Source organism: Balaenoptera borealis (assembly GCF_965194805.1).
Source record: "Balaenoptera borealis genome assembly, chromosome: 6".
Classification (NCBI taxonomy): domain Eukaryota; kingdom Metazoa; phylum Chordata; class Mammalia; order Artiodactyla; family Balaenopteridae; genus Balaenoptera; species Balaenoptera borealis.
Window position 1 is genome coordinate 133,787,642 of NC_138863.1, and position 21,793 is coordinate 133,809,434.

Here is a 21,793-nt window from a genome sequence, read left to right on the forward strand (position 1 = left end):
GATTACATGGAGACTAAACAACATGCTAATAAAAAACCAATGCGTCAACAGTGAAATCCAAGAGGAAATTTAAAAAAATACCTTGAGACAAATGACAATGAAAACACAACCTTACAAAATCTACGGGAGGCAGCAAAAGGAGTTCTTAGAGGGAAGTTCATAGCCATACAGGCCTTCCTCAAAAAAAGGAAAAATCTCAAATACCCTAACCTACTACCTAAAAAAATTAGAAAAAGAAGAACAAACAAAAGCTAAAGTCAGCAGAAGGAAGGAAATAATCAAAATCAGAGAGGAAATAAATAAAATAGAAATTTTAAAAAATAGAAAAAAATCAATAAAATCAAGGGCTGGTTCTTTGAAAGGGTAAACAAAATTGACACACCTTTGGCCAGGCTCACCAAGAAGAAAAAAGAGAGAACCTACTTAAACAAAATAAGAAATGAAAAAGGAGTAACATCAACTGATACCATAGAAATACAAAAAACCTTAAGAGAATACTATGAATATTCATATGCCAACAAATTTGACAACCTAGAAGAAATGGACAAGTTTCTAGAAACATACAGCCCATCCAAAACTGAATCAAGAAAAAATAGATAATTTGAACAGACCAATCACTAGAAGTGAAATAGAATCTGTAAAAAACAAAAAAAACAAAAAAACCCACAACCCTCCCCCCCACAAAACAACAACAACAACAAAACCTTCCTACAAACAAAAGTCCAGGACTAGATGGCTTCACAGGTAAATTCTACCAAACGTAGAATGAGTTTGAAAATGTTCCTTCCTCTGCAATTTTTTGGAATAGTTTCAGAAGGGTAGGTGTTAACTCTTCTCTAAGTGTTTGATAGAGTTTCCAGGTGAGGCCGTCTGGTCCTGGCCTTTTGTTTGTTCACAGTTTTGTAATCAGAGACTCAATTTCAGTACTTGTAACTGGTCTGTTCATATTTTCTATTTCTTCTTGGTTCAGTCTTGGGAGATTATGCCTTACGAAGAATTTGTTCATTTCTTCTAGGTTGTCCATTTTATTGGCATATTGTCCCTTATGGTCCTTTGTATTTCTGTGGTGTCAGTTGTAACTTCTCCTTTTTCATTTGTTATTTTGTCTTGTTTTGTTTTATTTTATTTTATTTTTATTTATTTTTTTGGCCACACCATGAAGCATGTGGGATCTTAGTTCCCTGAATAGGGATCGAACCTGTGCCCCCAGCAGTGCAAGCATGGAGTCTTAACCACCGGACCACCAGGGAAGACCCCTTATTTTATTGATTTGGGCCCTCTCCCTTTTTTTCTTGATGAGTCTGGCTAAAAGTTTATCAATTTTGTTTATCTTTTCAAAGAACCAACTTTTAGTTTCATTGATATTTTCTATTGTTTTCTTAGTCTCTATTTCACTTATCTGTTCTGATTTTTATGACTTCTTTCCTTCTACCAACTTTGAGTTTTGCTTGTCCTTCTTTATCTAGTTGCTTTAGGTGTAACTTAACATTGTTTGAGATTTTTCTTATTTCCTGTGGTAAGCTTGTATTGCTATAAACTTCCCTCTTAGAACTGCTTTTGCTGTGTCCCACAGGTTTGGTGTCCCTGTGTTTTCATTCTCGTTTTTCTCTAGGTATTTTTTAAATTTCCTCTTTGATTTATTCAGTGATCCTTTGATTGTTTAGTAGCATATTGTTTAGCCTCCATGTGTCTGTGTTTTTTGCATTTTTTTGCTTGTATTTGATTTCTAATTTCATAGCGTTGTGGTCAGAAAAGATGCTTGATATGATTTCAGTTTTCCTAAATTTATCAAGGCTTGCTTTGTGGCCCAGCATGTGATCTATCCTGAAGAATGTTTCATGTGCACTTGAAAAGAATGTGTATTCTGCTGCTTTTGGGTGGCACACTCTATAAATATCAATTAAGTTCATCTGGTCTAATGTGTCATTTAAGGCCTGTGTTTCCTTACTGCTTTTCTGTCTAGATGATCTGTCCATTGATGTAAGTTGGGTGTTAAAGTCCCCCACTACTATTGTGTTACTGTCAATTTCTCCTTTTATGGCTGTTAACATTTGCCTTATGTATTGAGGTGCTCCTGTGTTGGGTGCATATATATTTTCAATTGTTTTATCTTCTTCTTGGATTGACCCCTTGATCATTATGTAGTGTCCTTCTTTGTCTCTTGTAACAGTCTTTATTTTAAAGACTATTTTGTCTGACTATTGCTACTCCAGCTTTCTTTTGATTTCTATTTGCATGGAATACATTTTTCCTTCCCCTCACTTTCAGTCTGTATATGTCTCTAAATCTGAAGTGGTTCTCTTGTAGACAACATATATACAGGTATTGTTTTTGTATCCATTCAGCCAGTCTGTGTCTTTTGCTTGGAGCATTAAATCCATTTACATTTAAGGTAATTATTAATATGCATGTTCTTACTGACATTTTATAAATTGTTTTGGATCTGTTTTGTTGGTCTTTTTTCTTCCTTTCCTCTTAGTTCTCTTGTGATTTGATGACTGTCTTTAGTTTTGTGTTTTGATTCTTTTTTCCTTTTTCTGTGTATATATGTATTATAGATTTTTTTTGTGGTTACCATGAGGTTTTGATGTAACCATTTACATATATACATGATTGTTTTAAGTTGCTGATCTCTTAATTTCAAATGCATTCAAATATCCTGCATTTGTACTCTCCTCCTCTCATGATTACTGGTTTTGATATCATATTTGTGTGTGGATGATTTCCTAACTTTACTGTATGTTTGCCTTTACTGGTGAGCTTTCCCATTTCATAATTTTCTGGTTTCTAGTTGTAGCCCTTTCTTTTCTGCCTAGAGAATTTCCTTCAGCATTTGTTGTAAAGCTGGTTTGGTGGTGCTGAATTCTTTTAGCACTTGTATGTAAAGCTTTTGATTTCTCTGTCAAATCTGAATGAGAGACTTGCTGCGTAGAGTATTTTTAGTGGTAGGTTTTTCCCTTTCACTTTAAATATTTCATGCCACTCCCTCTGGCCTGCAGAGCTTCTGCTGAAAAATCAGCTGATAACCTTATGAGGATTCCCTTGTATGTTATTTGTTGCTTTTCTCTTGTTGCTTTTAATATTTTCTCTTTATCTTTAGTTTTTGTCAGTTCGATTACTATGTGTCTTGGCATGTTCCTCCTTGGGATAATCTTGTATGGGGCTCTGCACTTCCTGGACTTCGATGATTGTTTCCTTTCCTATGTTCAAGACGTTTTCAGCTATTACCTCTTCAAATATTTTCTCAGGCCCTTTCTCTCTCTCTTCTCCTTCTGAGACCCCTATAATGTGAATGTTGGTGTGTTTGATGTTGTCCCAGTGGCCTCTTAAACTGTCCTCATTTCTTTTCATTCTTTTCTCTTTATTCTGTTCTGTGGCAGTGATTTTCACTGCTCTGCCTTCCAGCTCACTGATTCATTCTTCTGCCTCATTTATTCTGCTATTGATTCCTTCTCATGTATTTTTCATTTCAGTTATTGTATCGTTCAACTCTGTTTGGTTGTTCTTTATATTTTCTAACTCTTTGCTAAAAACTTCTTGTAACTTCTCAGTCTGTGTGTCCATTCTTTTCCCACGTTCTTGGATCATCTTTATGATCATTACTCTGAACTCTTTCTTAGTAGATTGCCTATCTCCACTTCACTTAGTTGTTCTTCTGGTGTTTTATCTTGTTCCTTCCTGAGACATATTCCTTTGCTGTCTCATTTTGTTTAAATTTCTATTTATATTTTTATGTATGTAGTAGCTTAGTTACATTTCTCAACCTTGAAGTGGCTCTCTGTAGGTGATGTCCTATGTATCCCAGCAGTACACTCCCCTCTTGTCACCCAAGGACCAGCTGGTCCCAGGGTAGGTTCTGACCTGTGTTTGCAGACTCAGTTCAGCAGGCTGCAGGATCATAGTTTCCTTGCTTCTGGTGTCTGCCCCCTGGTGGGTGAGGCTGCTCAAGAGGCTTGTGCAGGCTTCCTGGTGGGAGGGGCTGGTGCCTGCCTGCTGGTAGGTGGGGTTGGGCATGTCTAGAGGTGGCTGTGGGCACTAGAAGTCTTTAGGCAGCCTGTCTGCTGATGGGTGAGGGTGCGTTCCAGCCCCATTGGTTGTGTGGCCTGAGGCGTCCCAGCACTGGAGCCTGCAGACTATGGGGTGGGGCCAGGTTTCGCTGCCAAGGACAGGAGACATCTGCCTCCAGCCTGGGTTCACATAGGTCCCCGCTACATCCACCACCAGCTTACAACCCCCTCTGGCCTTCAGAGCCAAATATTCTGGGGGCTCCTCCTCCCGATGCCAGACCTCTAGGCTGGGGAGCCTGGCGTGGGGCTCAGAGCGCTCACTCCTGTGGGAGAACTTCTGCGATATGATTATTCTCCAGTGTGTGGGTTGCCCACCTGTGTGGTATGGGGTATGCTTATATTGTGAGTGCTCTCCTCCTACCAGGCAATAATAGTATCTAGAAATACAGGAGTTATCTAACCACTGATGTGAGAATAGAAATGGTTAAATGTGACTTTCAAGGAACAGAGCTGGAGTGGGAAAGAGCAAAAGTAAAGAGTTTCCATTACAAGCCCTTCTAGACCATTAGATTTTCCAGCACATGCACTTATAATTTTGATTAAATAATTTTAATGAATTAAAAAAAATACCAAAGTCAAGTTTACTACTACTAACATTAACTGTATATGTTAGTACTTTCCCACTGTTTTTTCTTTTTTTAAATTGACATATAGTTGATTTACAATGTTGTATCAGTTTCTGGTATACAGCAGAGTGACTCAGTTATACATATATATACATTCTTTTTCATATTCTTTCCCATTGCAGTTTATCACAGGATATTGAATATAGTTCCCTGTGTTATACAGTAGGACCTTGTTGTTTATCCATCCTATATATAATAATTTGGATCTGCTAATCCCAAACTCCCAATCCATCCCTCCCCCACCCAACTCCCCCTTGGCAACCACAAGTCTGTTCTCTATGTCTGTGAGTCTGTTTCTGTTTCATAGGTAAGTTCATTTGTGTCGTATTTTAGATTCCACATATAAGTGATACCATATGATATTTGTCTTTCTCTGACTTACTTCACTTAGTACGATAATTTCTAGGTCCATCCAAGTTGCTGCAAATGGCATTATTTCGTTCTTTTTTATGGTTGAGTAGTATTCCATTGTATATATATATATATATATACCACATCTTCTTTATCCATTCATTTGTTCTTGGACATTTAGGTTGCTTCCATGTCTTGGCTATTGTAAATAATGCTTCTATGAACATAAGGGTGCATGTATCTTTTTGAATTAGAGTTTTGTCCAGATATATGCCCAGGAGTGGGATTGCTGGATCATATGGTAACTCCATTTTGAGTTTTTTGAGGAGACTCCATACTGTTTTCCATAGTGGCTGCACCAACTTACATTCCCACCAACAGTATAGGAAGTTTCCCTTTTCTCACACCCTCTCCAGCATTTGTTATTTGTGTATTTTTTAGTGATGGCCATTCCGACCAGTGTGAAGTGATCCCTCATTGTACTTTTGATTTGCATTTCTCTAATAATTAGCCATGTTGAGCATCTTTTCATGTGCCTGTTGGCCATCTGTATGTATGTCTTCTTTGGAGAAATGTCTATTTATGTCATCTGTCCATTTTTCGATTGGGATGTTTGGTTTTTTGAGTATGAGCTGTTTGTATATTTGGAAATTAAGCCCCTGTTGGTCACATCATTTGCAAATATTTTCTCCTAGTCTGTAGGTTGTCTTTTCATTTTGTTTATGGTTTCCCTTGCTGTATTAAAGCTTGTAAGTGTAAGTCCCATTTGTTTATTTTTGCTTTTGTTTCTATTGCCTTGGGAGACTGACCTAAGAAAACAGGTACAATTTATGTGAGAGAATTTTTGCCTCTGCTCTCTTCTAGGAGTTTTATGGTGTCATGTCTTATGTTTAATTCTTTAAGCCATTTTGAGTTTATTTTTGTGTATGGTGTGAGGGTGTGATCTAACTTCATTGATTTACATGAGGCTGTCCAGCTCTCCCAGCACGACTTGCTGAAGAGACTGTCTCTTTTTCATTGTATATTCTTCCTCCTTTGTCAAAGAATTGACCATAGGTGTAGGGGGTTATTTTTGGGCTCTCTATTCTGTTCCAGTGATCCATATGTCTGTTTTTGTACCAATACCATGCAGTTTTGATTACTGTAGCTTTGCAGTATTGTCTGAAGTCTGGGAGGGTTATGCCTCCTGCTTTGTTCTTTTTCCTCAGGATTACTGTGGCAATTTTGGGTCCTTTATACTTCCATATAAATTTTAGAAGGATTTGTTCTAGTTCTGTGAAAAATGTCATGGGTAATTTGATAGGAATTGCATTAATTCTGTCGATTGCTTTGACCATTTTAACGAGATTAATTCTTCCAATCCAAGACCAAGGGATATCTTTCCATTTCTTTGAATCATCTTCAGTTTTCTTTATTAATGTTTTATAGTTCTCAGCATAAAAGTCTTTCACCTCCTTGGTCAGGTTTATTCCTAAGTATCTTTTTTGGGGGGTGTGATTTTAAAAGGTTTTTTTTGTTGTTGTTTTTTTTGAATTCCCTTTCTGATATTTCACTGTCAGTTTAAAGAAATGCAACCGATTTCTGTATGTTAATCTTGTATCCTGCTACCTTGCTGAATTCATTTATCAGTTCTAGTAGCTTTTGTGTGGAGTCTTTAGGGTTTTCTATAAATAGTTTCATGTCATCTGCATATAATGACAATTTTACCTCTTCCCTTCCAACTTGGATACCTTTTCTTTCTTTTTCTTGTCTGATTGCTGTGGCAAGGACTTCCAATACTATGTTCAATTGAAGTGGTGAGAGTGAGCATCCTTGTCCTGTTTCAAATTTTAGTGGAAAGGCTTTCAGCTTTTCAGTATTATATTGGCTGTTGGTTCGTTATAAATAGCTTTTATGATGTTGAGATATGTTCCCCCTATACCCACTTTGGTAAGAGTTTCTATCATGAATCGATGTTGAATTTTGTCAAATGCTTTTTCTGCATCTATTGAGATGATCATGTGCTTTTTGTCCTTTGTTGCTGTAGTATATCACACTAATTGACTTGCATATGTTGAACCATCCTTGTGAACTTGGGATGAATCCAATTTGGTTGTGGTGTATGATCTTTTTTATGTGTTGTTGGTTTCGATTCGCTACTATTCTGTTGAGAATTTTTGCATCTATATTCATCAAAGATATTGGCCTGTAATTTTCTTTTTTGGTTGTATCTTTGTCTGGTTTTGGTATTAGGGTGCTGGTGGCCTCACAGAATGTCTTTGGTAATGTTCCTTCCTCTTCAACCTTTTGGAAGAGTTTGAGAAGGATCGGTATAAATTCTTCTTTGTATGTTTGGTAGAATTCACCTGTGAAGCCATCTGGTCCTGGACTTTTGTTTGTAGGGAGTTTCTCTGGGTTTTTTTGTTTGTTTGTTTGTTTTTTAACAGATTCTATTTCACTTCTAGTGATTGGTCTGTTCAAATTATCTATTTCTTCTTGATTCAATTTAGGTGGGCTGTATGTTTCTAGAAACTTTTCCATTTCTTCTAAGTTGTCAAATGTGTTGGCATATAATTGTTTATATTATTCTCTTATGGTATTTTGTATTTCTGCAGTATCGATTGATGTTACTCCTTTTTCATTTCTTATTTTATTTGGGTTCTCTGTCTTTTCTTCTTGGTGAGCCTGGCCATAGGTTTGTCAATTTTGTTTACCCTTTCAAAGAACCAGCTCTTGGTTTTATTGATTTTTTTCTATTGTTTTTTAAATCTTTATTTTATTTATTTTCTCTCTGATTTGATTATTTCCTTCCTTCTGCTGACTTTAGGTTTTGTTTGTTCTTCTTTTTCTAATTCTTTTAGGTGGTAGGTTAGGTCGTTTGAGATTTTTCTTGTTTCTTGAGGAAGGGTTGTATCGCTATGAACTTCCCTCTAAGAAATGCTTTTGCTGCATCCTATAGATTTTGTATGGTTGTGTTTTCATTGTCACTTGTCTCGAGGTATTTTAAATTTTCCTTTGATTTCCTCATTGACCCTTTTTTTTTTTTTTTAATAGCATGTTGTTTAGTTTCCATGTAATCGTTTTTGTCTCTTTTCTTTTTCTGAGGTTGATCTGTAGTTTCATCCCATTGCGGTCAGAAAAGATGCTTGAAATAATTTCTGTATTCTTAAATTCATCAAGATTTGTTTTGTGCCCTAGTATATGGTCAGTCCTAGAGAATGTTCCATGTGCACTTGAAAATAATGTATATTCTGGTTTGGGGCGGGGATGTAATGTCCTGAAAATATCAATTAAGTCTGACTGTTCTATTGTATCATTTAGGATCTCTGTTGCCTTATCGATTCTCTGTCTGGAAGATCTGTCCATTGATGTAAGTGTGGTGTTAGTCTCCTACTACTATTGTATTCCTGTCAATTGCTCCCTTTATGTCTGTTAGTATTTATGTATTTGGGTGCTCCTATGTTAGGTGCATATATGTTGACGAGTGTAAAATCCTCTTCTTGTATTGCTCCTTTTGTCATTATATAGTGTCCTTTATCTTTCTTTATGGCCTTTGTTTTAAAGTCTGTTTTGTCTGATATGAGTATTGTGATCCCCGCTTTCTTGTCATTTCTGTTTGCAGGAGGTATCTTTTTTCCACTCCCTCACTTTCAGTCTGTGTGTGTCCCTTACCCTAAAGTGGGTCTCTTGTAGACAGCATATTGTAGGCTCTTGTTTTATTATCCAATGTGCCACTCTCTGTCTCTTGATTAAAGCATTTAGCCCATTGACATTTAAGCTAATTATTGATAAATATGTATTTATTTATTGGCATTTCAGCCTTGTTTTCCAGTTGATTCTGCGTTTCTTTTTTGTTCCTTTTTCTTTTTCTCCTTTTGTGGTTTGATGTGTTCCTTTTATATTATGCTTGTGTTCTCTTCTTTTTGGTGTTTGCGAATCTATTATATGTTTTTGATTTGTGGTTACCCTGTTTTTCAAGTAAAATTGAAAAGTTGTTTACAACTTTGTTGAAAAGTTGTTTACAACTTTCAAGGAAGTTAACCACTTCCTGTATCTGCTTGCTTTAGATGATAGTCATATAGGTTCAATCTATAGTCATATAGGTTCAATCACATTCTAAAAAAAAAAAAAAATCTACGTTTCCTTACTCTCCTCCTCCACATTTTGTGATTTTGATGTCCTCCTTTACATCTTCATGTTTATCCTTTTGCTGTTCATTGTGCTTATCATTGCTTTCATAAGAATTTTATTTTTTTTTCCTTTTAATCTGTATACTGGCTTATATAAGTGATTTACTTTCCAATTGTGATTTCCTCTTTCCTATGGCTTCTTGCTTCTTTTATATTTAGAGAAGACCTTCCTTAGTATTGCTGTATTCTTTTAGTTTTTGCTTGTCTGAGAAATTCTTTCTCTCTCCTTCTATTCTAAATAATAATCTTGCTGGGTAGAGTTTCCTACGTTGCGGATTTTTCCCTTAGGACTTTGAACATATTTTGCATCTCCCTCCTGGCCTGCATCATTTCTGTAGAGAAATCAGCTGATAGCCTTATGGGGGTTCCCTGGTAATTAACTCTTTTTCTCTTGCTGCCTTCAGAATCCTCTTTAACTTTTGCCATTTTAATTATATGATGTCTTGGTGTAGGTCTGTAGTGTTCATCTTTTTTGGGACCCTCTGTGCTTCCTGTATCTGGATATGTTTCCTTCTTTAGGTTTGGGAAGTTTTCAGCTATAATTTCTTCAAATACATTTTCAATCCCCTTTTCTCTTTCTTCTCCTTCTGGAATCCTTATGTGTAGATTGGCACACTTTATATTATCCCATAAGTAAGTCTCTTAGATTGCTTTCTTTTTTTTTTTTTTTTTTTTTCATTTGGCTTTCTGTCTGCTGTCCTGGTTGGGTTATTTCCACTATTCTATCTTCCAGATCACTTATTTGTTCTTCTGCATTATTCATTCTTCTGTTCACTGCCTTGAGCTCAGCTTTCATCTCAGCAAATGAGGTTTCTAATTTTTCTTGGCTACTCCTTCTAGTTTTTTACAGTAATCTGCATTTCTGTCAATAGCCTTTCTTAATTCCTTCAGTATTTTCATTATCTCCTTTTTGAACTTGGTGTCTATTAGACTCCATTTCATTGTTTTTCGGGGGTGTTCTCTTGATCTTTTAACTGGGAGTGGTTCCTGTGCTGCTTCATTTTACTTATATTTCTCTTGCTCTATGAGTTTAGGAGAAACAATTATCTACTGTGGTCTTGGAGGGCTATTTTTATGTGGGAGCATCTTGGCGCCAGGGCTGCTTTTAGTGTGGGTGCCTGTTGCCTCTTTCCTCAGCGTGTGCTGTTACCACCTTGATAGGGGTGTGACTGGTGTTGTGACCAGAGCCTGCACCGGATGTTAACCAGGACCTCCTATTTGCTCTGTGACTGTCGCAGCCCTGTCAGGGGTGGGGTCTGCTTCCTAGCTGCTGGAGTAGAAGCCCCAGCCCATTTCTGAGCTGCGTTTCTGAGATGCGGTGCAAGGTAGGAGGAATTGGGGCACTCCCACTGGGAGAGGATGAGGACTCCTCCACTGGAGCTGTCCACCTGTGAGCGTGCTCTGTGGTGCCACCTGTCACCCGTTGTGCAGGCTCACAAGGTACACTGTTGTTGGCACTGCCCTCAGCCCCACCTACACCGTGGGGTACTTTCCCACTGTTAATACTTATCCACTGTTAAGTTTCTATACTATTTTATTATAATATAGTGTTTAGACCAACATAGGTGAATCTTATACCCCAATTTCATTTCATTTAAATTTATATATCATAATTCACCTAATCTACAGCATCTATTTTTTTTCCCACATATTCATGTCATTGGTGTCAGGATGGATTCACATAATTTGGCAGGTTTTTCCTTAGTGGTACGTAAATTATGGGGATGTCTTATCATCAGTGGTGTCTGATATTTGATGAACTAGGGCACTTGTAGGGAATTATACGTCCAGGTATTTTTCCTCTGCATCACTTTTTGAACCTATAGCCTGTTAGGTCTTTCTCTACTGCTCTGCCACTCATCACACTGCAGCCATGTGGCTCCTTCAGGTCTCAGCTTAAATGTCACTCCCTTTCAGAAGCCTGTTGACCACCCAACTGAAATCAGCTCTATGGCCCAGAAACATTTCCTATCCTATTACCCAGTTTTATGATCATCAAGGCACTTGCTGTGATATTTTCAATTATTTGTCTCTTTCCTCACTAAAGCATAAGCTCCAGGAGAATAGAGCTCTGGCCTATCTTGTTCAACACAATATCCCAGCACTTGGAATAGAGCCTGACACCAAGAAGGTGCTCAAATCTTTCTAGAAGGAAGACTTTGGAAAAATAATGCTAGGCTATGGACACAGTATCTAGTCATTTAGCAAGGTAGTATGTTTCAAATTTATAAAGAACATGGCTTCCTTATTTTTCTACGGAAAAGAATCTCATGTCTATAAATCATTTTGTCGGGAAGGTCCATTTCTGATTGCTATCCAGTTAAATATAATCTCAGAAATACACTAATGGCATATACTAAGAATAATTTCCATAGCATGGAACAATTCATACCATCCTTAATTTATTTGCATGTAATTCCAAACCTACCTACTCTCGGCCAGAACTGATACATCAAACAGGTGGCGAACTAGGAGGAGAAGAAAAAGGTTGTTTCAGAAAATGCAAGAGTGTGATTACCTTCAACTTTTTAAATTTTAAGAAGAGGAGTTGTCTCTCTCTTCCAAAGGAAAGATGAAGTTAAAATTATTGTTTATACGTATAAATTTATTTCCCCAGCCCAATTCAAAAAATTAATTGAAATAAAAGTTTGCAGAACATCTAACAAGAATGATAATGAATACCTGTCCATTTCTTTAATACGTTTCACATGTATGACAAAAGGATAAAATAAGAAGGCTGAAATTCTGAAAAACTGTAAATTTCTGTTTTTTAATTGAAAAAAAAGCCCATGATTCTTTGGGAGGTGATACAAGATTGTTTGTTTTCCAGTCAGATCATAATTTCTACAATTTCTGTAATAACCATAAATTCCAAGGGTTCCCGTTCTCCCCACCCCAATTCACTTTTGGCACCTATACATGAAATATCACTTCTGAAAAATGGGGAAAAAATATGCTGAGTACTAGGTTTTTATCACTGTCCTCCTTTCATCATGAAAAAATTTCTGACTGCTGAATTCAGAATATTGATACAAGAAAGACAATATCTCATCCATAAAAATCTTTTTCTAACTAACTAGATGGCTGTCTCAGAAACAAATTTATATTAGAAACAGCAGCCAATTCTCAGCGGTAAAGGGGCAGTGGCTTCTCCACTTCTTCTGAATTTACTGAGCAATTCTATGAGAGGTAGCAGGTGTCTGGCACAGGCTCTGGCTTCATGATTTTAGAACACAATCTTAAGTCACCACGTTCTTCAGAAGAACTTGGGCTACACTGAAAGAAACAAAAGAAAAGGTCCTCTCAACCTCTGCAGGGAGGAGCGGGTCAGGACAGAGCGTGGGTTACAGGTGGAGAAGGAGGGGCCTGACCCTATGAGTGGCAATTAGGAGAGGATTTAGCCAAAGGACTTCTTTTAAAAATTCTGATTAGAAAAGTATATCATTTATACAGTATATTGCTCTTGAGTCTTCATGTCGCTTATTAAAAACGAAGCTCCTACACAGAAATCAGGATGCCACAGGAGAAAAGCAGCCAACACAGACCGTAACTGGCTGCTATTTAACTATGAAGAGCACAACCTTCATATTTCATATTGAGAAGGATTTCTGAGCTTGGTGTTGATCTGTTTGGCCCCATTCAACTTTGTTTTTTTAGCTCTGCTTCAGAGCCACAGGGTATGGCCAAGAGACCCAAAACAATCTCCCAATTTTCCAGCGTCATTAGAACCTAGTGGATGTTTCTGAGAACTACTGTTGAGCTGACAAGGGTGGGGGGAGCCTCACCCCACCCTCGCTTCCCAAGATCTAATAAAACAAGACACTTTTATTTCAAAACGAAAGACGCTAATGTTACAAAACTGGGGAAAAAATAAGAAGCTAGGACAGTCCTTCTTAATTAACACTTGGCTAATGCCTGCCTGCAGCACTACAGACGTGGCTTATTTTAGGAAGGAGAAGAAGGAGGAAACTCTGAAACCTCCCGACAGAGGAGCCGTCCCATTGCACAGTCAAGGGCTTATTTCTTCTGCCAGCCACCGGTTCACAAATATTTTCCCCATTTATAGAAGCGTGTGTGAATGAGGTTGGGGAGAGCAGGGAACAGGCCGAGAGGTCGACTGGAGTCTTGGCTTGAGGAACCTGCCCTCTCTCCTTAGTGGCGACCGACTTGGTCCAGCACCTCGACCTTCACAGTAAGCAACATCTTTCTTTAAAACTTTTCTTGTTCTTGCTGCTTTTCTTGCCATTCTTGTCTTTGTTTTCTGACATCTTCTTTGCTCTGATCTCTCTCATGAGGTCAAAGAACACCTGGGGTGGGGAGAAAGGGGTGAAAAGAACAAGGAAGAAAAAGCCATTTAATGATTTAATGAAGCAATTCGACCAAGCAGGATATGTAGTTACAGTTTAAAGTATATATAAAGCCAAATGTATTCTTAAAAACCACGGGCCATCAAAAACAAAAGGTCGGGCTTCCCTGGTGGCGCAGTGGTTGAGAGTCTGCCTGCCAATGCAGGGGACACGGGTTCGAGCCCTGGTCTGGGAGGATCCCACATGCTGCGGAGCAACTAGGCCCATGAGCCACAATTACTGAGCCTGCACGTCTGGAGCCTGTGCTCCGCAACAAGAGAGGCCGCGATAGTGAGAGGCCCGTGCACCGCGACGAAGAGTGGCCCCCGCTCGCCGCAACTAGAGAAAGCCCTCGCACAGAAACGAAGACCCAACACAGCCATAAATAAATAAATAAATAAGCAAATATGATTAAGAAAAATATATTTTAAAAAACAAACAAACAAAAGGTCTAGGGCTTCCCTGGTGGCGTGGTGGTTAAGAGTCCGCCTGCCAATGCAGGGGACCCAGGTTCAAGCCCTGGTCCGGGAAGATCCCACATGCCACAGAGCAACTAAGCCCGCGTGCCACAACTACCAAAGCCCACATGCCTAGAGCCCACGCTCCACCACAAGAGAAGCCACCGCAATGAGAAGCCCACGCACCGCAACGAAGACCCAACGCAGCCAAAAATAAAAATTAATTTTTAAAAAAACCCAAAAAACAAAAGGTCTAGAGCAGATGAGAACATTAGAAACGTATTCTAATTCCACAAAGGAAACCTCTCTGCTCACATCATATAATGGGTCAAGCTAAGGGCAGCAGCGTCATATCGTTACTACGATTCAGCAGCTTATTTCACGCTGATGAAACCTGTTCTGGGGATAAGTGTGATGAAGGATGAAACATCACAGGACAGACCGACAACAGTTTGTGAAACTTACAGACACCGAGAGTGACGACAGTCAGCAGGCGTGCTGGCTTCCAGCCACCGGGACAGGGAAGGGAGGAGAGTGCCTCGGGGCCCTGCCACATTCCACCAAGCTGGTGAGTCCTCCCTTGACTCTACAGGCACGAGTGCCATCACGCAGGACGGCTTCGCAGCCTGACCCCGATGGCAGACTGGGGAACGCGGTGGGCGGGGAGGAGGAGGGGATGCAGCTTGAACAAACGACGGGGCCCCCGACGCGGGGGACAGAGGGGGTGCCACCCTCCCCACGTCTGCCCCTCCCTGCCCCGCTCCCGTGATGCCAGCTGCAAGGGGCCTCATCAAGAGCTGATGAGACGTGTCCTTTGAATGCCAGCGTGCTATCAGTTGTCACAGTGATCTGGGTTTTGCCCTCTGCTACCAGCAACCATGCCCGGGTACCGACTACATGCCAGCAGCCGAAATACACCTCCTACAAAGAAAGATTTGCGGTTTCTCGCAGAGAAGACGGAAAGTGTAAGATTGAGCGTAGCCTCTGACCTTCGGACGTTTGCGCAGAACAGGCTCCTGTTACTTTCTAGAGGAAAGCGAGACTGAGCTTTCTGAGTGGGGGACTCCATGAGCCCTCACCACTAGCTCAGGGTGCAGGAAAGGACCCCCCCAACTGCATCAGGCTGACCTAAGCACCCCTCTCCTCCAGCCTCTCAGGAAAGCGCCCCCTCCCCCATAACAAGGGCCGTGAACAGCTTCGAATGTCGCCGGTTTTTCCTTGTCCTAGCAGCAGAAGGCAGGCGGAGGGAGGGGAAGGGCGTGTGTCCAGCTTCAAATGATGCCCAAGCTGTTCATCGCCAGTCTCATCGACAACCTCCTTTCCTGGGAACTGTTCACAGTGAACACAACGCTGCCCGGCATCAGCTTCTGCTGGTTCCCGTTTGGCAGGTCCGGCCGGTCCCGGCCAGGAAGGGGAGGTGACAAGCCGGTGTGACAGCTCCCGCCCCCCAGGTCGGCAGTTCCAAGCCCGGAAAGTCTTCCTGATTTTTAAAAAATGAAGTGCGTGACTGGACTTCCTGTGTGTTTTCTAACTCTACAGCTAGAAAACAATTTGATAGGAACGGAAAGATTTGGAAATGCACAAGAATCAACGTTAAGAGCTGAGATAACAATCAGAGAAAAAGGAGCTGCTGTGGGAACCTGCTTCGCACGGCAGATGCAGCTTAACAGACTGACGTCGTTGGAGAGGCTTCCAAAGCGGACGCCTTCCGACACCAGCGTCCTTCCAGCAACCCTGCAGGCTGAAGTGACACCTGGTTTCAAATCCCTTCCTCCTCAGGTGAGAAGCAAAGGAGAAAGGAGGAGGGATGTGAGGGATTCAGGTGCTGCACAGACGGAGCAGACGAGTCCACGGCGTGGCTGCAAAGTCACACGCGTTGGCCTTACGGGAACCCAGGCCGTGACGGCAGAGAGAGGACCTCAGCTTTTAGGTGGTCGATTTTAGCTCTGGGGCCACCGCTGTGAACTCCAGCTTTTTAAAAGAAGGCCTCACAATCGCAATCACTGGAAGGTGGGTTTTCAAACCGTCGGTGTGCATCACTGTCAAGGTCATCCTTTCCTTCGCCTCAGAGATTTGAACGAAGAACTACGCTGGGGCTGGGGAAGAGGGGAGGGATCCCTGGACGCACAGACGAAGTTATAAAGGCTGGACCCCTTGGCCCTGCCGGTGGGCAGGGAGGTGAAGAGAACAAATCTACCCAACCCGCCAGCGAGGGCAAAGTCAAGGGCCCCCGGAGGCGCCGGCCCCGCCCCTGGAGGACACCGGCCGCGGAGGCCGCGGAGGCTGCGGAGGCCGCGAGGGCAGCGTCTGCGGAGGCCGCGCCTCGCCCGCCCGACGGCGCGCACCTGACCCGGCTCCGGGGGGCCGCACCCTCCCCGAGCCGCTCGTGCGGACGCCCGGACCCCCGGGAGGCGCCCCCCCGGCTCCCCAGGACCGGCAGGTGGGGAGCGGGGCCCACCTTGTCCACGTTGGCCCGCGTCTTGGCCGAGGTCTCCACGTACTGCACGCCCCACTCCTCGGCCTTGGCCCTGGCCTCCTCCAGCGGCACCTGCCTCCGCTCCTGCAGGTCAGACTTGTTCCCCGCAACCAGCAGCGGGACTTTATCTTCTTCCGCCTTAACGCGGAGGATCTGTTCCCTGGGCGACAGGTCAAGAAGAAGGCGGCTGAGCAGGCCAGGCCGGGCGCCGGTCCCCGCCACAGGCGGGCCGCTGGCCCAGGCCCGTCCCCAGGGAGCGCCCCTCCCGCCCGTGGCCAGCCAGCGCCTGCCGGCTCCGCTCCCAGCTTGCTGCGCCCCGGGGACCCGGGCACCCACTACCGACGCGGGTCTGGGGCTTCCCTGGCGCCGGTCCAGTGGTTAGGCCTCCGCGCTCCCAATGCAGGGGGTCCGGGTTCCATCCCCAGTGGGGGAACTACGATCCCGCAGGCCGCGCGGTGTGGCCAAAAAATCAATAAATATAACGAACAGTAAAACGGGAGAAAAGTTCTTAAAAAAAAAAAAAAAACAACGCAGGTTTCTGGGCCCAGGAGCAGATACTTGGGCAGGAGCCCAGGGTTCTGCATTTCAACAGCATCCCCAATTTACGCTTCGGCCAGAAAACAAAACAAAGGAGAAACCTGGGACCCTCTATGGTAGAAACCAGATGAAAGAAGTATCTTCATATACAAAACGCTTAATAATGCCCCTGGGGAAAAAAAAGTCTGATTTCTTTGTGAGAATAAAAGCCATGAAACCCAGGGGTTTTCATATGGTCTGTTAGCAGACCGTGAAATCAATGCAAAACCGGTGATTCTTTTTCCTCAGTCAAGTAGCATATTACAGAAAAGCAAAGCAACATTAGAGGGAGGCTCACAGTAAAGGTAAGTATGGTTTTCTGCCACTCCTGCTTCAACTCTGTCTGCATCTGTGCACCCCGCCCCCGCCGAGGTCTGTGAGGCAGGAGCCCTACTTCAACGTGCATTATTTTTCTACTACAAAGTGGGGGGGGAAAAATGAAATACTACAAGGTCTATGGAAAAGTACTTCCAAAACATCTTCTCTAAAATAACTGCTACCTGTAGCACATTAAAGTTTACCTCTACTAAAAATAATCAGCTACCTAAAATCATTTTGGAAAAACAGAGTATTCAAGAAATTAAATATTCCGCTTCCATTATTTTGAACCAGGGGGAACCTGCCTACTTCTGTATTCCCACACATTCCCAAAAGAGACCCCTTCAAAAACGTATTTGGTGGGGATTTGCACTTTTACATAATACGGGGTGACATTTCATAATAATAAAAACGTTTAAATTTTTTCCCATACAGTCGGTTTCACTACCAGATATCAGTTTTTTACAGTTGGGGTCTAGTGGACTTACAGTGTCATGTTAGTTTCAGGTGTGCAGCACAGCGACTCAGTTACACATATACATGTATCCCTTCTTTTTCAGATTCTTCTCCCTTATCGGTTATTACAAGATAGCGAATAGAGTTGGCTGTGCTGTACAGCAGGTCCTTGTTGGTTCTCTACTTTGTATGCAGACTGTGTGTCTGTTAATCCCAAGCTCCTGATTTATCCCCGCCTTTAAGCAAAATGAAAAATAAGCAGATGCTTGAAACCTGTCTCTGAGGAGCTTTGCCACACCCTGCATTTCACAGGGGTCAAAGAGCACGGGCTATGCTTAGAAGTTAGTGATCAGTAAACATGGTGAACAGTAAAAACTGATCACATTCTGGCTCATTAGTCTTGCAGAGGCGTGACTAATCACCTCATCGATAAACATATTGAACGAGAAACAGGAGTACCAAGCTCTGGTCTCTTGTAACAAGCCTAAAAGTTTCAAGGAAGAGAGGGTGTACTGACATTTTGTTTTATGTTGGAGCCTTTCCGTTTGGAAGATAAATGCAGAAACACTGTTTTAAAACTGCTAACAGGCGAGAAGCGACTGAGTTTAACCGTAAGGGCTCCGAGGATCTACCCACACAGCCGTCTGCTTCCAGCGCCGTGGGAAACCGGGGCGGCCTGGGGCTTTTATCGAACTGCCCAGAGTTCAAGCCACAAGCACTAACTTCCCCTTCCTTTTTCTTTTAGGTCATCACCTGTCCTTTCTCTTCTTTCATAACAACCAAAACCCTCCTCCCAGGAGGAAGTAAGGAGGCACGAGTGTATCTGTGTGTGTGTGTGTGTGTGTGTGCAGTGACTGGGGGCACAGCCAGCGCTTCCTTTATGGTGACTCACGGGCCGATGGGAAACCCAAGGCTCAGGACAGGGAAGAAAATAGGGCGGTGAGTGCATCCGTCCTGTTCGGTCCTCAAGAAGGCATCACAGCAGGATCGTGTTGATGCAAAGCCAACTGTGAACACGTGGACTATAGCCACTTACAGAAGCTTCTCGGTACAGCAGGAAGAGCTACAAGTAACAGGGTTTCTCACAGGGAGTCCTAGCCGGTTAACAGCTCACAACACACATGCCACAGTTGCCGAAAACTGCATCATCCGCCCCCCCGGAGGCTTGGGGCCACGAAGACAACAACTGAGGCTCTGCCTGACTCCTCTCGCCTTGCTCTGCCCATCTCCCCAGAGGCCGCTCCTGAGCGCTGCCCCCCCCCCACGCCCACTGATGCTCCTTCCACATCTCGGGGGGATGTTCGGCTTCCTCGTTCTCACCTTCGGCTGATGACCTTCACTTCTGACCAGAACTTGCTAAAGAATGAGAAAAGATTACTGGTTGTTTCCTTCCTTTTTAGTTCCCTATTAGACTCTAGTTCTGGTTCTTAGAATAAAAAGTCTCCTGGGGACTTCCCTGGCGGTCCAGCGCTTGGGACTCGGCACTCTCACTGCATGGGTTGGATCCCTGGTTGGGGAACTAAGATCCCGCACGCCACGCAGTGTGGCCAAAAAATAAACAAAAAGTCACCTGGATGGATCTGTGTATAAGGAGGGGGATGAAAACGCACAAGTGTGTAAGGGAGCTGGGACAGGGATGGGGAAGAGAGACCCTTCCCGCTAGAACCCCTGAGAGCATCACCTTGTGCCCACACAGTGAGAAGGGCCTGGGGCCGCCACACCATGAAGGGCTCTCCTTAGGAAATCTAAGTCTAACACGTCATTTTATTTCATCTCATCAACAAGAGCATTTTCAGGTAAAGAGACAGAACGCTAAGGACACTTGCCCTGGGTCACAGTATTGTGACAGGGTGGGGACTCAGACCCCCCGGGTCTATGTGACCCTGAAGCCGGTGCTTTCTGCCCCACTGAGCTAATGTCCCCAAGGGAGCAGCACACGGTCACTCTGACCCAAGGCGTCCACTCTCCCGACATCTGAGGTTTCAGAAGCCTCAAAGTAGAGCAGAACTGTTGCTTTTCTAGCAAAATTGGGAAAAAGATAAAGATAGTTAACGCTTAACAACCCCTGTCTCCCGGGATTTACATGAAAACAAAACCACCGGCTCTTGACTGTATGGAATGGCTTCGTCCTCTCTAGGAACAACAGATCCTTAAGATCATTTATATGTGGAAGTTACAAACCTAAGAAGCCCAAAGAGAGCATAACAAATGACGAGCTGTAAAGTGCCAAGATCCAGAAAGCCCCAGCAAGCTCTTCAGAGAGATTTCGTCCCGAGACGTACTCCGCTCAGCCCCAACCTCCTTCCAAGGCTGCCAAGAACAGAAGGCAGAGGGCCCCCTGGGACGCACCTGAACTCGGCAGTCGCTGTGAATGACTCGTGCTCAGTGATGGAGAACACAAGGAGGAAGCCCTCCCCGCTCCGGAAGTAGTTGTCGCGAATGGCCGCGTAGTCCTCCTGTCCGGCCGTGTCCAGGATGTCTATCTGGACTTCCTCCCCGTCCAGGACCACTTTCTTCCTGTAACTGTCAGCCTTGGTAGGTTCATAGTCCTCCACGAACTGAGCAAATAGACGACACGATTAGTAGTTAACCAAGTTCTAAGAGAAAGAAGAGCTGCCAAAAAATAAATTTCAATATATGGGTGCTTTGCTTATCATCAACTGAGGCTTTACTGAGTGCTGATGATTATCACACCACATGTAAGGCACTAAGGATAGAGATAACTCCTTAGGTAGTACTTCTTTGTTGCTTCCAATTCCACCATTTGTTATTTTGTTTTTAAACAGTAAGAACAGATATTCCCATTTTACAGATGAGAAGAGGCCAAGCAGAGAGCAGAACGCTTGGCAATACTCTTGTCAGCATAAAATTACAGTTAAACACTGGCAAGGGTAAGAAACGGGAGCTCGTATTCATAATCAACAGAATTATAAAGCTCCTCTGAAAAGTAACTGGTCAAGAGGCACTCAGAGGCTTAAATAACAATACAACATGAAAATCTCCAAATGGGTCCAAGATTAAATGTTAAAAATAAAACCCTCAAGTACTAGAAGAAAACATGGGTGAAATCCCTTTATTACCTTGAAGTAGGGAAGGCCTTTTTAACTATGACTCAAAATCCAGAAGCCATGTAAGAAAAAATTGATAAATTAGACTACATAAAAAGTTTTAAAACTTCTGTATGACACAACACACTATAAACAAAGACAAATGACGAGCAGGGAAAAAGTATTTAAACCCATATCATAGAGAACTATATATTAACTAGAAACAGGGAGGGGAAAAAAGATCAACAAGCCGATGGGAAAAAGTGGCAACAGACATAAACAATTCACAGAAAAATAAACACATATGATGTTAAACATATGAAAAGATGTTCATCCTCACTAATAAAGAAAATGGTAACTACGTGGAGATACCATTTTTCACCTACCAGACTGGCAAAAGTCCCAAAGTGTGACAACACACCTCTTGCACATTGCTAATGGCAGGAGACAGCAGTACAGTCTGTACGGAGACCAACATGGCGACACCTAATCGAGTGAGAGAAGCAGTCCTCCCCCTAGGAATCTAATCTACAGACACACCTGCACAGCAACATACAAGGTTATCCACTGTGGCACCACGTGTAGCAGCAAAAGATGAAAAAGCACCCAAATGCCCAGGACAGGGATCCACAGAATGCAATGCTATGCAGCTACAAAAAATGAGGGAAAACACACCCTGGGAAGACAAAACAAAACAAATTTAAAAGCTGTTAAACAGGAAAACTGAAGCAAGTGAACGTAAATGAATATTAGATTGGTAATGTAACCCGACAGAGAAAGAATTAATTCAAGAGACTTTAAAAAAGAATATTTGGATAGAATACATCCCATTAAAAGAGACTAAGGACAAAAAAAATTCAAAGAAATGTTAAACTTCCCTCAGTGGTTATATTATTTAGTAGC

The 21,793-nt window shown here is 42.4% G+C and overlaps 1 protein-coding gene across 6 annotated transcripts in view; it reads right to left on the reverse strand.

Moving 5' to 3' along the window:
• Positions 1–11,964: 11,964 nt before the first annotated feature.
• RALB (RAS like proto-oncogene B) overlaps positions 11,965–21,793 on the reverse strand; it is a 69,282-nt gene continuing 59,453 nt past the window's right edge. For 4 of the 6 annotated variants that reach the window (XM_082395880.1, XM_082395883.1, XM_082395882.1 and 1 more), the window contains 4 exons: positions 20,193–20,401; positions 19,164–19,199; positions 16,476–16,653; positions 11,965–13,520 (listed from right to left, as the gene is read on the reverse strand). In XM_082395880.1, the coding sequence (XP_082252006.1) occupies positions 13,401–13,520; positions 16,476–16,653; positions 19,164–19,199; positions 20,193–20,401 (543 nt within the window). In that variant the 3' untranslated portion in view covers positions 11,965–13,400. The remainder of the gene's footprint in view (positions 13,521–16,475; positions 16,654–19,163; positions 19,200–20,192; positions 20,402–21,793) is intronic. The other 2 variants (XM_082395879.1, XM_082395884.1) reach the window with 1 other exon arrangement.